Genomic DNA, 19,238 nt, shown 5'->3' with positions numbered 1-19,238 from the left:
TTTCGTAATATTGCGTTGTAATTTGGCTTTCAAGTGCACCTGATGTATATTTTATTCAAGTTAAATCAACACTTCTTTGACGGAACTCACACCCCTTATATGTGTGTGTGTATATGTATATATATATGTATATATATATATATATATATATAATTATTATATACCAGCATATGTGTGTGTGTGTATATATATATATATATATATATATATATATATATAAAAGAAACAAACCAAGTTATATGTCCATCAATGTTTCGTCCTTATTGTAAGACTTCAGAAGAAGTCTTACAATAAAGACGAAATTAAATTGGTTTCTTCCTTTTTTATCTCTCTCTCTCATTGGAATACTATTTCCATTATTCTTATCATACACACACACACGCAAAGGTTGTTCCAAAAGTAACGCCTACTATTTTTAATTCAAAAAGTTGACGAGCTACAAAGATCAGAGTGATACCATTAAAACAAGCAATCTTTTGTGCTCCAGAATTTATTTTTGTACATAGCCATCATCATTTACAGTGCACTTTTTACCAGGATTTCAATAATGCATTTCTGGTTTTGATGTACATCTTTGACAGGGGTTGCTTTCTTGGTCTCACACCGTCAATATCTGCAATAGAGAGATGAAACTTTTAGGTCATGAATGCATGGGCACAATTATCATAACAATGCAGTTTGAAATTGCTCTGATCCATTCGTCTGGAATTAAAAAAAAAATAGACATTATCTTTGGAACAACTCTCATATAATGTTTATGTGTTAGAAAAGTCTCTTTCTTGTAAATTAATTAATCTCCAGATATTACAATGTGATTATATAGCATAATCATGTTGGCATGCCGGTTCTCATTAGATCACTAAAGTTAAGCAATGTTAAATCTGGTCAGTACCAGGCGCTGTACGTAGAACATTGACACATACCTGCAAGAGTTACAAATACCTAATGTAATCATCTCTCCTGACAGGGATATACATGCAGCTGGGGATTGCTTGTGAATTTCATACTCCTATGAAACTTACTCCTGGAGGAAACTGCTTCAGCTTGCCTAGGGCGAATGCCACTTCTGTACGATTAAAAAAAACAATGTTTTATCTCATGACTCCCCAGCAGTGTTGATTAGACACCACCTCCTTTAAAAATCGAAAACCAGATTAGTTTTATTGCATATCTATTTTGTTATTAAAAATGTTCTCTTCGCCCATATTGTTTGTCTTTGTTGCAGAAAATATTTACAAAAACTATATTTTATAGAGTTCGAACATAAGTATGTATTGATAATTTTTTTAAATTTCGATCAACACTGAACAACTCTTGCGATGATAATTCATGATAAAAGCTCAGATGTACTTCTCATCATTTTTTGGTCAACATTTTTTATGGTAACATCGTTTGGGATTATGCTTGTTTTTGTTTTTTATCTCCAAAGCAAAATAGAAAAAAAAAATTTGTTTTCTTGTGTGTTTCTGTTATGTTCTTGGGTCATGATTTTGGAATACCTCCTCCCTTTTCCTTATAAGATTTTTTTTTTATCATTTATTATAAAACAATCATTAAAAAAAAACTAATTCATTATTAAGATATGTCCATGCAATTATATGCCCAGAAATAAACCTGGTAATTACATACTGAGAAATGGATACAATATTCAAAATTGATGGGTCTATGAACAATTTCATGTGCGTATTTATTTCGGTTTCATTTGAACAATTTCTCTAATCATCAAAAGATTTTTTTTTTTTTTTTATAAAGTTTTTGTCTGTCACTACATCTAATTATTTCTAGTTTTACATTAAAGCAAAAATAACAAGGTGCATTTAGATTTGCATGTTCTATACAACTCCACAGTATCTCGACTCTATAGACGTTCTTTTAATACTTTTGAGAAAACTTTAAACTAGATTTTATTTTTTTAATCAATCTCCAAATCTTCCAAAGTTTGTTTATATAATGGAAAATCTTAGCACTCCTTTATTTCTCTGGACCTTAGCTGAAATTCTGGCAGCAACTCAATTTCATTTCAATCTTCAAATCTAACATGATAAAGTTAAGCTAACCTTACTACTTGTTATATTAGGGAGCTGTCTCTAGCTGACTCCTCGGGTCATCCTCCATTAATCATCTAATATAAACTATCTATTATACCCACCCAGCATTGCTTGTTAGTATTTACTTTTAATTTATTTTTTAATGCAGGGGTACAGGGTGATAGCAACAATTCTCTAAGTTTATCTAATGAATTTGATATCTTCTGTTAATAAATGATGGCAGTGGTTAGAGTAGAAACATTTTGATCAATCCTTAATCAATCCCAGCTTTCAATGACTTTCGTCTCATAATGTTCTAATGATGCCTGAGGCCAACTCCATGGTTTTATGCCTCAGGGATTCGAGTATATGTCCTAGTACTGAAAAAAATATGAGCAAAGGGAAATTGTTTGAATATGATTATGCCCTCTTCCACATTTGAACACTGGGAGAGAGAGGGGGGTAGCTTCTTCATGCCACTGGCCTAAGCATATATTAGGCTGGTGCAAAAACTTTTGCAGAACTTTAACATTTAATCTTGAAAATGAAAAACTGTTTTTGAATACCTTTATTCATAACAATAATGATCTTTGCTGTCTATAACTTGATTCCATCTGTCACAAGCTTATGAATGCTTTGCTTGTAAAATTATTTAGGTTAAGATATGAATCTAATTTTTGTTCAGTCTCCTCCCATGATGTTAACCTAAGGTCGTCTAGATAGTTTTATTATCCTTAAAATAAGTGATAATATAAGGGAGCTAAGTCAGGAGAATATGAAGGATGAAGCAAGATTTCCCGTCCAAATTCTCCTTTCTGTTGACTAAAGAAGGTTGTTTTCAAGTCAAAATGAGAGAAAATATTGCATAAAAATATGAATAATGCTTTAATAATCTGAAAAAAAGTTATAAATTAATGATGATCATATTTTAAAGTAATAACAATATGCATAAAATAAATTATAATTATTTAAAATGCCCTGCCTACAAATCTGTAAGACTTTTGCAACATGACATAAATATTTCATATTTTAAATTAATCAATTTTATGATTTTGTAAGATTTGACTCTGCAAGAAAATATAGTCATGTCGTGAACATGATTATAGATTATATGCAAATAAAAAGTAACAGTCATTTCTTTTATCTTTTGTGGGGTTTTTCATGAATCGATTTTTTCTGGTCTGTTAAAATTTGTATTCAAATATAATAAAAACGTTTGGGAATTTATTAAGATGCTTCTGAGAATTGAATGGAAACTGCAGTAAAGTGTCAATAATTCACATTATCACGGGACTACTTCCCTAATGACAACAATGCAGTCATCTTCAAATCCAAAGTTGACAAATACTTGCCATAACTCGTTCTCACAAGCAATAAAACTTTGTTTATTCCATTAATCATTTTTAATCTTCTCATAATATTATTCATCTTTTAACTGACAATCTATGCATCACATTAACCCTTATCCTCGAGTGGCTTTGATCTCAATAACTGCAGACTCATTAGCAAAGAAAGCAGATTAAAACTCTGTGAAATGATATAATCTTTTATATGGATCAAATCATCTGTCATGATTTGATCCAATTTTCACTTTGACAGGTTAATATATATATATATATATATATATATATATATATATATATATTGCTCCAAAACCCTGTTGTTGTATGACAACTTTTCAGTGTAGCTAAACATGCAAGTTTTTCAGACGTAGATTGAAAAATTATCGTTTTTGTTTTCGAAAGCTCAAGCGTTCATCTAATTCATGGCAGTCACAAGTAATAAAAATAAATGCTTCCTTCAGCCGAAGAGGGGTCTATGCATGTTTATGAAAAGCTTTGCAGTATTGCTAACGATAACAACTCATTTTCTTGCCACAGTGCTCAACCCACAAGGACAGGATATGTCCTCAGCTCTATAGACAATGTGTATTTGTGTGTGTATACATGCCCTTTTTTAGGCCCCAAAGTGGAAGCAAGAAAACATAGCCAGTCAGATATGCACCTAAAACTTACTGTTACCTTAAATAAGTTTGGGAAAAAATCCTTCACTCTATAATAAAGTCAATAATACGTGGGTTTTTTCTTTATATCATCACAAATAATAATTTATATATGATCTTACATGTATAGTTTACTAATGTGTATAGGTAAATAGTGAATACAAATACTGACAGTTCATTTTTTAAATTTTTTTTTCTGAGGTTTATGTAAACAGGCTTACACGCACATGTATGTATGTAATCAAGTTAACAAGAAAGTTCTTGTGGTTTTTAATTTTTAAATTCAGATGACTATATCGGCTCAAACAAAAATTATTGATCGAAATAAGCACCATCAGAATCAACATACTTTTGCCAACACAAAACAAGTGTATTTATGCTGGTAACATAAAAATCTTGCGTTCTGGTGGCGATGAAGTTGTTGAAGGCGTTTTTCATATCGCTTATAATTTTTGAAGCATTTTTCATGCAGAAAGTTGTCAAAATACTTTAAAAAAGTGGTAGTCAGTAGATGAGGCAGTTTTGTAGCCCAATTCGTTCAACTTCTGCAAGATTGGTTAAGCAACATGCGGTTGGGCATTGTCGTGGAGGAGAATTGAGCTGTGAACTAATTCTTAGTGTTGTCAAAGTTTTTGATGCATTTCATCCATTTTTTTGACAGTACTTCTTCCGCCATAATGGGTTCGCCTGCATTCAAAAACCTAATGGATGAAACCAGTTGTAGACCACAAAACAGTCAACATGACCTTTTTTTGATGCAACTTTGGCTTCGGGAAGTGTCATGGAGCTTTATCAGCATCTAACCACTGAGCTGAGCATCACCAGTTGTCGTAAAGAACCCACTTTTCATCACAAATCAGAACCCGGTCGACAAACGGGTTGTTCTTGTTGCGTAAAAGAAGGGCAGATGACGCTTCATAACAGCGTTTCTTTTGGTTGTCATTCAATTCGTGAGGCACCCATTTATCAAGTTTTTTTTGTCTTTCCAATCTCTCAAGTGGTTGTAAATCATTGTATACATTACATCTAATTCAGAAGCAAGTTCTGGAACAGTTGTACGTGGATTGGTTTCGACTAAGGCTCTTTAATTGATCATTGTCAACATCTGATAACCATCCATTAGGCTCATCATCTTCAAGACTCTTGTCGCTGCCACAAAATTTCTTAAACCACCATTATGCTGTGCGTTCAGTTGTTCCTGATGCAATTCTCTATCTATATAAAAGCCAAGTACGTCCAAGGATGGAATACTGTTGCCATATCTGGGCAGGAGCTGCTAAAAACAGCCTATCCTGCCTTGACAGAGTACAAAATAGACTTCGTGGCTTAGTGGGGGATGCCCTTTTCTCTACCCTGCAACCTCTCTCTCCCACAGAAGAGACGTTGCGAGCCTATCCTTGTTTTATCGTTATTTCCATGGCAGGTGCTCGTCTGAACTCCAATCTCTGGTCCCCCCTCACCAATCTTTCACGAAAAACACCCGTCTAGCTGAATCCACTGTGAAAAATTTCCCCCACTCTATATCTGTGCCTAAATCAAAACGTGGATTCCATGAACAAAGCTTCTTTCTTAGAACTGCATGCCTGTGGAACTCTCTTCCGTCTGCCTGCTTCCCACCGGACTACAACTTGGATGTCTTCAAGTTCAATGTTAACAAATTCCTAATGAACCGCCCCCTTAAGTAAACACTTCATCAAATCTCCACACTAACGTAATGTACTTTCAATAACCCTTATCCCTGAGTGGCTTCCGGGCCTTGATAAGTGGCGATCACTGTGTAAAAAAAACAAAAAAACGCTTTATTAATTTTGCGAGCATTTTCAGCAGCTCTTCAGCCTAGCTTGAATTGAAATAAGAAAATTCTGCAAATTTGCTTTTTTTTTTCATTTTGTATTCAACGTTCTGAAAAATTGGTTTAAAACGATTATAATTCAAATGATTAGATAGAGCAAAAAAGGCTCTTTAAAATGATATGTAAAGTAAAAGTATTATAACGAAAACTTGAAAATACATCATTTGAAATCAAAATAGAAAAATTCTGCAAGAACTTTCTTGACTTATATATATAATTAGGTGAATAATTTTATAAAAATCATTTACATACGCTTTAAAAATTCAACCTAAAGAATGATTGTGTATGATCGTTGCTGGGACTATATAAATGAGGAAAAAATATCAGCAATACAAAATATACATACTGATCCATATAGATTTACTTATCAATTCAATAAGGAAGATACATCAATGGGAATATGAGTTATCAAAGCTCTTTATGCCAGGGTATTTCAAAGCCTGATACTTCTCATCAGAAGAGGTGATAATGTTAGGCAAACAACAAATGTAGTGTCTAGCAATAGGCACGTTAGGGATGAAATATTAGGATATCTTGCGTAAAGGGATATACAGTAAAGGGAGGATTGAGGAATAACTAGGGAGTTATAGGAGAAATGGTGGGATTGCATTTAAGCCAGAAATATATATATATATATATATATATATATATATATATATATATAAAATATACGCACGCAGAGGTAGGGAATTAAATGTTTTTTTATTAAATGAATATATAAATGGTTTGCTAGTTTGTATTGAACCTTGTGTGTATACAAGGGTTGGGTTTTTTTTTTTCCTTTTGACTGAATAAATTTCTGGCATGTTGACTAATTTTCTGAATGTGGAGTAACATCAGCAATTTCCTCAAAATAATTTAAAACTTCTGCCCTTCCCCTCTCCTTCCTACTTCCCTTTCCAACATTTTTACACCCCTTCTTCCTGATTTGATGACAAAAACGCGTTTCTGGTGGTGGTGTTAGTGGCGATGGTGACGATGCATTAACCCAAAGTAGTAGATATCATGTTATCTATCTGAATGTCACGATTCGTAAAGTGACAAATTACACCATCACCTCACATAACCAAACCAGAATTGTTGGGAAATTTATCACCCAGAGTCAGCATTAGGTTTTGTTATTCTTTTTATTTTAATTTGAAAATTATTTTACATACTAGATATAATTTTTATTTATTTTTTATTTTTTATACTATTTGAATTGTTTTGTAAAATTGATTGAATTTGACATTTTTGCTAAGCTATGGATAGGTTTTGTCTCAGTGTTATTTTTTGTTTTGTTTTCCTTAATCATTAAATCTTTTCTTTCCTTTTGGAGGTCAAAATAAAATAATCATTGTGAATTCATTGGATGTTTCTCACACAAAAGGACATTGCAATCATTTGAGTTTGTCAACATTTTCCATTGAAACCCATTTTTACCCACTCATAGCCAACAATATGCCTTTTAATTGCACCCAAAGCAATTATCTGGCTGATATTGAAAGCCTGCCTTTTATATATCAAATAACAGGGATTTACATAAGGGAACACATGTTTTTTCAGTAGCAGAACCATTCCCAAACTATGGGAGTAGGTAAAAACCTGCCAGCTTTATATATGATAAATATTACATATAACAAAAAAAGTGACTGCAATTTTAAACTGTAACAAATCTTTACAATTTTTAAAGATATAAATAATTTCTAAACGTTCTGATAGATACTTTCTACTTGATGAATTTAATTTTACTTTTGGCTTGTGAAACTTCAATACTTCTTGATGTAAAACTTCCTGGTAAACATGTTAAATAAAAAAATTTCTAATTTTAATAAATGCTCATGATGAAATAATGTTAACCAAACAGTAAACAATCCAGTATTCTTCAATCTTTACTTAATATTATTTTAAATAACAAATTCAAGTTTTCCTTTGATTGAATATTTAAGAGACATCATTTTGTTAAATATAAGGGGCAAGTAATCGCAATTAGTTCTCTTTTATCTCACTAGGGGTTGTGCGATTTATATATAAAGTTATTAACAAAATGATGTCTTTATTTAAATATCTATAATCTGGTTCATTCAAAAATAAGTTTGCTGGTCCACGATTTTGGTTATAAAACATCCCACAATTTTAACAGAATTTTTTTTTTAATGAAAAGATGTCTCATAATTGGTGTCTGAGTGTGTGCCTCCATATAGTAAAATGTTGCATATCGATAAAAAAAATATTCACGTATGTTCATTAGATTTTACGACACTAGGATGATAAAATATTAATATTATTTATTTGGTTGACAAGAAGGGACGCAACAGAACTACTTTTTAAAAATTAATTGCTTGTTTTCAGTTTATGATTTTTCCCATCATGGTTCTCCTCTTTTAGCCGACATTCATTCTCATTTCATTAACCTTAATCTTCGAGTGGCTCTTGGCCTTTATAAACAGCAACATAAAATTAAAAGTTGTCCTTTTATTTTTTTTACTAAAGAATTAAATTTCCAATTCAGTTTCATATAAATGCCGAGGATGATCACAAAAAAGTTTCATACTTTTATATGCAGTTTTATGAATATTTAATATGCAATTTTATGAATATTTAATATGCAATTTATAAACAGCTGCAAACGTGTTGGGAATATTTTATTAAACATGTTGCAACAATGTCCGTGTGTTTTATTGTTTCAGAAATGCAACACATGATCGTGAAAAAAAAAAGGAACATTTATAAAATAGTTGCCAGCATTACATTAGTCATATCAACAAGACCTGAAAGTCATGTTAAAGACATGAAAATACATGGATGTGTGAATAACAAAATAACATAGAAAAACAGAAGGAATACATCTGTTCCATTGCAAATATTGAGCAGACACAGAATGTGTCAATGCAGGAAATGTAAATTTACAGGGTGTTCTCCTCCTCTAATAATATGCTACCTTCAAAATTTTTGATAAAATTTAGTTGCTTTTTCGTTATAATAGCGAAAATAGAAATCTTAAATTTCAAGTAAAACCAATGGTATCTATTTGTCATGTCAAATTTAGTAACGCATCCAAAAATTATGAAAAACAATAAGATAGAAAATTAATAAAAATAGTTTTCAAGATAAATTTCACTAAATACACAGCATGAAGTCAGGGGAAGTAACTGCTGTCCATCTTATAACAATTAATGGTGGATGTCGCTAATTCATGAAGCGTACATATTCTATGTAATAATATATTAATATTTAACTAATTGTGACATAACGATTAAGTAGATATCATTGCTTTTAGTTCAAATTGACATAAAAAGCAGATAACTTTTTCTTTTTTTTTTTCTTTGTTAAATGAAATTTTTTTTCAATTTTGATTTTGCTATTATAACGAAGAAGCATCAAAATTTATAATCGTTTGTGTAATCTAACCACATTTGAAACAAATAGACTTCCGTTTGTGTGTGTCTTTGTTTAATGGCCGTTCAATGATAAGAAATGTAGAAAGTGAATCTTCGTTTTACTTCCTGCAACCACGTAACTCTCTTATTCCTTGCATTCCAGATTATAAATTTCTGACAAAGGGAAGAACTGCTGTTTTCTAAGCCAGAATCTATTCCATTTAACACTTATGATTAGCAAATTTTTAATTTTGAAGATTTTATTTTTATTTATTTTATTGGCACTGTTTGTTTCGTTTGATTAAACTTGACTATAGAGAATTAATTTGATATTTCTACTTTAGGTAATATGCCTAGAACCATTTTCTGGCTACGGATGATTCAAATTTTTCATTTTCCCATCTCTCCTTAAGATGAGCCAAGCATGAGAATACCAAGCAGGCAGTGAATATGCATATAAATAAATAAAAAAAATTTTTTATGGAAATTGTTCCAAACAAGGCATGAAGCCACTTGATGTAAGGAGCTATAAAAATAATACTTCAAGGTCAAAAACCATCTCAAGAGAAGTACAAGATTCTGACCTACAATTCCGACCCAGAAAACAGCAATTTTTTTCACCTTGTCAGAAACGGCGTTCATGGAATGCAAGGACTGCTGATTTCTTCAGTTGATTAGATTGAGTTATAGAGAATTTAAGTTATTGGGATCTTCCGTAAATAAAAGAAAATATTTAAATAAATGCTTGTATTCTTACTTGCATTAGGTGAACTCCCCTTCCCTAAATACTACACATTAAATTTTAAATAAAATTCACAATTATTTTCTACAATCCAACTATATTTGATACATAAACTTTAATCTATATCTGACTTGTCCACCAAGTTTTAGTAATTCACGCCTAGCAGCCTTTGTTTTATTGCTATTCATTCATATGCAGGGGCACTTTTGTGATAGTCTCATGAGTAGGAAGAGGGGAATTATCCAGAATGGGATTTACATTCATCGAATCTTAACTCCCAGATTTTTACATGTAGAGTTAACTCAGATAGTGTATATCACTATTCAGACAATTTCTGAATTGAAAAGGAGCATCAAAACCCAAATAAGGATGGTGTAAAGAGAAGCGTCAGTTATTGACAATTACGTATGTTGTATTTAGATGTGCTTATGACTGCATGTTGATACAGTAAAGACTGTTGGGCATTTACAATTGGAACTTTGGACAAGTGAAATGTGAACTGAAGTTTATTTTAATGGATTTTAGTAATTTTGAATTGTATTAACGATTTTATAGGTGGTATGTCACTAACTCTGATACTTTTCTCTCAACACTGCCTTGACATAAGCTGTGATATTCTTTCACAATTCAAGAATAGTCTGGGGATTGTTTTGATAGGTATTATCTTTGAAATAACTCCAGAGATAAAACTCAGAGGGAGAGGGGGCTTAAGATCCAGTAAGTGTAACACCTGTTCAAGATCACAATATCTAAAGTGTCCCACATATTCTTGAAAGACTAAACCAAAGATTATTGAACATTCGTGACTGAAAACTTTTTGAACAAACTAAGTATATACTGAAGTTTATTTCTACCAAATATGATTAAATTAAAGAAATGATTGTGAATTTTATTTTTAAATGAATGGCCCTGGAACAGGGCAGGGGGTCATCTTATAAATTCTTCAAATGTAATTTTATCAACATTTATCAACAAAATTAGATTTGAATTATGCTAAAAAATTGTCAGACAGAACATCACTCCAGTTTGAAGGTTATACAAATAAGAGGATTCGTCTTTTTAGTTTTGACCACATAGTGATCCTACAGAGGGCCAATTGCATTATTCTGGTGTCAGTTATCTCCCCTGGAAATAACTGACTTCTACACTACTCCTTGTCAACAAATAAAAATGTTTTTGTCATCCTATTCTTAGACATCTCAATGGCCATTTTCTTTTCTCTATTGTTTAGTCATCAGCACTGAGTCCATCTGTTGTTTGATGGATGACTCTGTATTACAGTTCAGCATTGTTATTCTTGGATGATTTGATGTTTTTGTGATAATTCTTGCATTTCACACAAAACTTAGCCCCATTTCATAACTTTATAGTTTTTATGTATGTAGATAGTAGTGACTTGTTTATTGTGTGTCATAGTTTAATTAAACTAACATAGTTTTTGTTGTGAATATGTTGGGGGGAGTCTTTTTTTTTTTTTTTTTTTTTTTTTTTTTTTTTTTACATTGTTAGACACCTCGGGTTGGGTCATTTCATATCAATTCAACCACCTGTAATACTGATCCACTTCAATTTTGTTCAAACTAATATATATATATATATATATATATATATATATAGGGAGAGAAAATAAAATGTTTTCCCGAAAGTTTGTTCTAAAGAAATCGGAGGATTGAAATACAATTGTATATGTGTAACTCTTAAAATTTCTACATTTACTTTATATATAATGTGATTTTTAAGACTATTGAATCTTTTGGGTGTGCAAGGTCTGCTGCTATGACTCAACTCAATTCTGATCTTGAATTTAATTTTTGTGTGTGGATAAAAAAAAAATTAGTTGAAGGGTGATAATCAAAAGTGAAAAGGCAAAATTTGGGGTTGCAAAAAAAAAAAAAAAAAAAAAAAAAGATTCTTTTTAAACAACCTAGTTCAGAGTCTGGTAATTAAAGAGTCAAAATCCAATGGTCTGGTCTGTATAGTAACAAAGAAAAAAAAAGAAAAGCACTAAGAATGGTAAAATATAAATATACAGGTTTTGTCACAACTTCCTACTCTCATTGCTGACCATAAATACCACAAATATATATATATATATATATATATATATATATATATATATATATATATATATATTACACCAAATTAAAACTCCCCAATTATTACAACTTGTTAGTTACCAAGACAGAGGTCATTACATTATGACCTTTCCATGTTATTTTGTATTTAGTAGTTTTAAATTCCTGTAACAAAATCTCTCAAATCCAGACGATCATTTTAGTGTTATACTGAACTTGTTGAGTTAACTTTTTACACAGATTCTTATGTTTTTGATATGTCAATGTTAAAATGGTTCTAACTTTGATTCTGTGACCAAAATGCTATCAGATCTCATATTGGTGTGTGTATTTATTTACCATTGCGGGAAGTTGAAACAGAATTGAAGGAGGATCAATGCAAAAAGTTGGGGGGGGCACAAGTTAAAGATCATGTTGAATAAACAAGATGGCCATCTGATGTCAGATTTTATGTAAAAACGAAAACTGAGTGAAACTGAAAGTTACAAAACTACATTTTCAAAATGTTTTTAAACTTCAATTAAATTTTTAAAGTTTTTGAAATCTCGGACAGATTTTGAAAATAAACGTTTTGTAAATAATTACACAATACTTGAATTCGTTTCGTTACTAATTGATTCAGTTTTTATTTTGGTTTAGTTTCATTCAGTTTTCGTTTTTACATAAAACCCAACATCAGGTGGCTATTTTGTTTATCCTATATGATCTTTAACATTTGTCCAAAAAAAAGGTCATTTTTGTGGTGGAGTGTTAATGTAATGATCTGGGTTTTAATTTTTTTAAATTTCAATATGTTGTTTTTTTTTTTATGAGGTGACGATTTTTTTTCGATTTTTTTTTTAAGTGGTAAGTCTATTTACATTAAATTCTTTTATAGTTTGCATTTTTATGAATAAATTAACAATAAAATTGTATAAATATTTTTAATAAAAATTTTCTAAAATAATCGATTTATCAAATCTTCCAAAAGTTTCTGCCATTTTGATTCCATTTTTACAACTCGGGTCAAGAGAAAAACGCAAAGTTCAAAATATGATTTAACCTCATCTGATGCAAAACACTTTAGAGTTTGAATTTCTGTAAAGTATAATTAAACTTTTAATTAAAACTTATTTTTATCATTTTGATTATGTAAGCGTTTTGCAAACTGTATGAATTTGTTGATAAACTGTAACTACATTTTTTAAAAATTGGATCAAATAGGAAATTTAACAAGAATCTCTGATGCCTATAGCAGACCCATTGTTGTACAGAGAAGTTCCAAAGAATCTGCAGTGGGTCATCTTTTCATGAAGCACCCCAAACTAGAATAACAAGTCATCCTCAATTACAGTCGTTTCATTTATTTTTTATTTGGATTGTTTAGACTTTTATTCTCATTTTTGTTGTTTTCCTTTATTATTGGTTGCTTCAAGCAATATAACCTCTCAACCTTTTTCAAGTGCATATTGTCAAACTTTGGGAGCCTATACAGAATTTTTAATTTGTCATCTTTTAATGTCCGTTTCTATGCTAGCATTGGTTGAACGGTTTTACTTGATGGCTCTTCTCTAGTCTTGTGCAAGACCTGGTCATAATCTCAATTTCCAAATGTGATCCTTAACTGACTGACTCCAAGTCTTACATGGTCTACCCCTTCTTCTAGATCAATCAACCTCAATGTACCTATATCTGTTGCCTGGATTTGCACCATCCATCCTTTCAACATGTCCACACCATCTACATCTAATCTGGCACAAAACATCAGCCATGTTGCAGATGTGTAATCGATTCCTCAACTCTTCTGATGACTTCCTATCCCTTAGACTTACACCATACATCCACCTTTCCATCTGCATATCTGTTGTGGAAATTCTATTAATGTCCTCCTCCTCCTTCTTAAGGGGCCAAATCCCACACTACCATTCATCAGTCTTGAAGATGATGAGCATAGTGGATGGCCATCGGATGTCTACAATGCTCAATTAAGAGCCTTAGTCGAAGCCAATCAACTGTTCGAGAACTTGCTTCTAAATTAGACATAATGTATGGCTATTTCCAACCACTTGAGAGACAAAAAACTTGACAAACGGGTGCCTCACAACTTGAATGACAATCAAAAGAAACCCCCGTTATGAAGTATCATTTTCCCTTTTGCACAACAAAAATGACTTGTTTCTCGACTGGGCTGTGACCTGCGATGAAAAGTGGGTTCTTTTATGACCTTTCCTGATGCCAGTTGCACCAAAAGAAAGTCACGCTGACTGTTTGGTGGTCTGTGATTAGTCTCATCCATTAGTTTTTTGCATGTGGGCAAGACCATTATAGCAAAAAAGTACTGTCAACAAATAGATGGAATGCATCAGAAACTTCGACAACAACACCCAACATTATTCAACAAAAAAAGGCCTAATTCTGCTCCACGACAGGTCCTGACTGCACATTGCTAAACCGAACCTGTAGAAGTTGATCGAGTGAATTATTCCATGGATTTCGGCCTTTTGGATTATTTTGGACCATCTTCCAATTACGTGATTTCCTTGGATTTTACTTGTGTGAATGGAAATTTAATTAACTTTCTTGGATTTACATTTTTGGATTTTACCGTCATTGGATAATTTACCTTTCACCAGACTATCCATTCACGTGTAATCACCTTTTTCTTCCCTGTATTCCCTCTGCTCCACTTTTTGTTATCAAGTAAGATCTTTGACTTACTTGCAGTTTCATCAAATACTTTTGTATGCAAAACCCGATCCCGCATTTTGCTAATTCCTACCCTCTGATGAGAAGGAAAGTATTTCTTCGAAACTCCGCGGATTGAGGACTATTCACTTATTAAGTGTTTCCTTTTCAGATTAAGTATGTTTTTAACTCTTTTTCAAAGTGTTTTTTAACATGTTTTAACTATTTGCTCTTATAAGCTCTATCTCCTATTTGGTTTTATCGAGCTTTTACATCTGGTTGAGATAACTTTATAAAGATTAATTCTTTAATATTTATAATATACTTTAGTTTTATCATCTTCGATCATTTTGGTAAATTTAATTGTAATTTTTATTATATATATATATATATATATATACTTGTTTATTGTTATATAAACATGCTCACATCCCGCTGCTACAAATAGCCACTTGTTTCAATCAAACAACAGATATCATCAGGCAGCGACTTGACTATTCAAAAGTTCAATGAATAATCTAATGAATAGATTATTCATTGAACTTTTGAATAGTCAAGTCGCTGCCTGATGATATCTGTTGTTTGATTGAAACAAGTGGCTATTTGTAGCAGCGGGATGTGAGCATGTTTATATAACAATAAACAAGTATTATCAGCTCTTTTTATTGAGCACTATCTAACAACCTCGTTGAATTCATTAGTCCATTACTTTTGAATATAAAAAAAAAACCCGAGTATATATATATATATATATATATATATATATGGGTTCAAATTCTAGACCTCCCTCATATATAGAGAGAAAGAGGAAATTATAGACAAGATAAAATACATATGGATATATATGTATTTGTCAGTTGAATGGGAAAGAAATCATTGGTAAAAGAGGTTATATCTGCTCTAAGCATTTTTGTACCTATGACACACACACACAGGAGCTTCTTAAAAAGAAGCTTTGTTCATGCAAATTCCATTTGATTCTCTTCTGTGAGAAAGGGTTGGAAGAGCAAAAGAAATCTTCATCCACTAGATTGATAGATATCCACAATATACCCTAACCCTCCCTCCTCATATGATCAGAAAGTATCATGGAACTATTTAACTGTTTTTACCATGAAGATGACGACAAAATTACAAGGAAATTTTTGAAAATGAATAAATAAAACGAGTTTAATCCCGTTTAAAGTGTTAACATACAACACCTACACTTATAAATTGACATATATGAAGAAATCTGTGTAAGTAATAAAAACAAAGTCTGACGACTTGGCTAATCTGTAATAGAGAAATATTTCTTTTTCCTGTTGATATAAAGTGTAATTATTAAGTTATAAACAAAATAAAGTTAAATGTTGTTTTTAAAATGCAGACACACACCCCTCCTCTACATGAAGGTTTGGTGCACACCCTTCTCCCACTATATTGTAAAAACGTATAAAAATGAAAGAAAATAATGCCGCCAGTGAGTTGGATAGGCAGAAAGACACACTTTTACAGATGTCCATGTTATTTCTACTAGTCTTTTTTATGCTTATCCAATAAGCATTAAGTTTAGAAAAAACAAACTGTATCCAGGGCCACAAAAAAATAAGTGTGCATCGCTTAATGTTACTGAATGGTCATGTTGGATTTTCTCTCTGCTAGCATTTGTCTTAAATGCTATTAGGTTAGTTGTTATTGTTAATATGAACGCACATTTTGAGTTGGAGTTTTTTTGTGTGTGTGTGTGTGTGCGTGTGTGTGTGTTTTTTTAACCATGATAAAAGGGACCCACGAGTGAGAGCAACTGCCTTAGAGTTAATGGTTGTGGCAAGAGAAAATAAAAAGGAAAAAAAGTGGCCAAAGAACATGAAATAAGATTTTAAATGAATTAATAATTCTTGTGTTGAGTGTCTGACATGTCATCTATGATTTGGCAAAAAGCTGTTTAGATTATATAAGAATGAGATTATATATATATATATATATATATATATATATATATATAATCAAGACAGATAATGAGACTGCTCTTATGTTTTTTACTGTTATTTCACTCCAAATAATGGAACAATTCCACTTAGATATAAGGGGCTACTATTTGGGACCAAATCTACAGGGACACTAGGGAGTTGAGCGGCAAGATTTCTATTCACATTACCATATAACTTCTGCATGTCAGTACAGTTAGGGAAACAGGGACCTAGGAAGGAATTCCAAAGTGTAGCAGTTCAAAGAAGAAACTATTAGAGTAAAAGGCTTTCTGGCATCTAGCGATCTGTAGGGGTGGGATTTTGCTGTTTGTCAGGTTAGTTGGTAGTATTTATGTTAAGGGAATGCAAGTGCTTTATTGGAGTACATTCCATTAACATACTTGTTAAACAGGCACAGAGATGCAACATTTTGGTGATGGCACAGAGGTTGGAGTTTGGTTGATAGTGTGGGGCCTATTAGGTTGGTGACTTTTTTTTTTTTTTTTTTTTTAACTCTGTCTATGAGCAAAAGACGAGTGGCAGATGCACCAGCCCAAATGTGACAACACTACTGATATGTAGGGGCGAATGGTGACTTTGTAAAGAAAAGGATACTGTCAGATGTGAGTAATTTTCTAGCACAGTAGAGGGAGCACCTTCTTTGCAGCAACCTTGGCAATGTCCTACATGTACCTGTTCCAATTAATGTTACCTGTGAATATTAGGCCAAGTAATTTGAATGAAGAGCTTCCAGTCATGTCAACCAGTGGTTGAGAAGATGCATCTGAAGAAGGTTGGGGTTAAAAATTGAGTGAATATATTTTATCATATACTAATTCTGGTGCTACCAGATTTGGTTGTCTGAAGTTATCAGCTTCCCGTTTAAACACAACAAACAAACATGATCTCATTGTGCTTTTTTTCTTTTTCCCTTTGCAGAACTCAATTCTGCAAATCCAAATACACTTTTTCTCTACAAAACAACCAAACTAAACACCATGAATAAATATTTGAAGATAGAAGCATAAAAACTTCTCTTTTTAAATTAATGGATGTAGCATTAAATAACCCGAAAAGAGTTGATATCCCGTAAAACCAACCAATCATGTTTCTTTTACTTATTTACTATGCAGGTGCACGTTAGTAAATGATAATAGATGTTTTCTTTATTTACTACATAATTAACTTAAAGGTTATCAAGTAACCCAACAAGACACATACTAGTAAGTAGGAATGACTAATGCAGTTTCTTATCAATTAATATTTCTCATCTTAAAAATTGCCATGTAATGAGGCTTCATCTATGAAAATTATATATTATTATTTTTTTTTTTTTTTAATTTATTTATTTTTTTTTTGTACTAATAAGTCTCCATTTACTAATGTTCGGCCCTCTCAAAGTTAAAGATCAATGATTTTGTGAGATAATGCCTTGGTTTGTGGGCAATGGTGAAAACTGGGCAGAATTTGGTTTAAGAACACAGCTTAAACATTAAATTTGAAACTTCTTGTTTTCTTCCATGGCTGCCAAAAGTGCCTTTTCATTTGCAAAGTTTGTATCAGTTGATTTTTGTTAAAAATAAATTTATAAAATCCTGCATTAATTTTGCACCAACTGAATATTTAATGTTATATCGACTTCCATTCTTTGTAAAATCCCATAGATTTTTCGTATAATTTCAAAATGGATTCTTTATATCTTCTAAAACTTTAGCATGAATCAATAATTAAAAACAAACTAATAATGGATACAGCTCCTGCAAAGCTTTGTTTGTATTTTGACAAAATTGTCGTTTGATAGGTGAACAGAACTCAGAGTTGTAAAAAGAGGTTCGTCACATCTGAGGTAAGAAGTGCTGTTTGAATGTACTTTCTTTTATCGTGAAAATGCCGGCTAGCATGACATTTGTCCTGGAATGGAAATATTTGGGTGGTGGGAAAAGAATGCAAGCATTTTGGCAATCGTGCTCTCTTGGTTTAAGGTCAATAAAAATGGTGAATTTTTTTTTTGTTTCCTCGATTTCTCCAACTGCAAAAATATTTTTCCAAAATGGAGCTCTTTATTCCTTTTATTATGAATCCTGCTTGTTCCCTTGTTTGCACGTATATTATGCTTTAATAGCCTCTTCCCTTTGGCTGCTGATGTCAGTATAGGTTTTTGGGATTATTCTTAGTTACCTCAAGGTTCAGGGTTCAATCCTTATTACAGGCAATACTAGGTCAGAATAACATAATAATTGACACTTCTACCCAGTTATGGCTGACAGAACGAGAGCAATGTATTCCTGTAGATTAAATAAATTTAGTTCAAAATTCCGTATAGATTTCAGAGTTCAAAAAGATGCACCTGAAGAAGGCACCCAATGAAAATTTGTGAGAATAACAACCAAGGTGAGAGTAGTTGTTTAAATGATACAAATCATATCAACCCCCATCTCAAAAACTCTGAAACGAATAGATATTCTTAAGATGCATTTATTGAATCTATATGTTTAGCAATGAACATATTGTTTCAAATGTGTGACAGGCTGATGAAAACGCTATTTCAGAGGGGCAATGGGCCGA

The 19,238-nt window shown here is 31.9% G+C and overlaps 1 protein-coding gene across 15 annotated transcripts in view; it reads left to right on the top strand.

Moving 5' to 3' along the window:
* LOC145284474 (uncharacterized) overlaps positions 1–19,238 on the top strand; it is a 716,321-nt gene that overhangs the window by 687,580 nt on the left and 9,503 nt on the right. For 3 of the 15 annotated variants that reach the window (XM_080133337.1, XM_080133335.1, XM_080133336.1), the window contains one exon: positions 18,475–18,519. The exons of the other annotated variants lie outside the window; for them this stretch is intronic. In XM_080133337.1, coding sequence (XP_079989463.1) covers positions 18,475–18,497 — 23 coding nt within the window. In that variant the 3' untranslated portion in view covers positions 18,498–18,519. The remainder of the gene's footprint in view (positions 1–18,474; positions 18,520–19,238) is intronic. 15 annotated transcript variants of the gene reach the window in all.

Source organism: Euprymna scolopes, chromosome 9, assembly GCF_053919585.1.
Source record: "Euprymna scolopes isolate OS-2025 chromosome 9, ASM5391958v1, whole genome shotgun sequence".
NCBI lineage: Eukaryota > Metazoa > Mollusca > Cephalopoda > Sepiida > Sepiolidae > Euprymna > Euprymna scolopes.
Note: the sequence above shows the minus strand (reverse complement) of the source record. Positions and strands in the feature narration are given on the sequence as shown.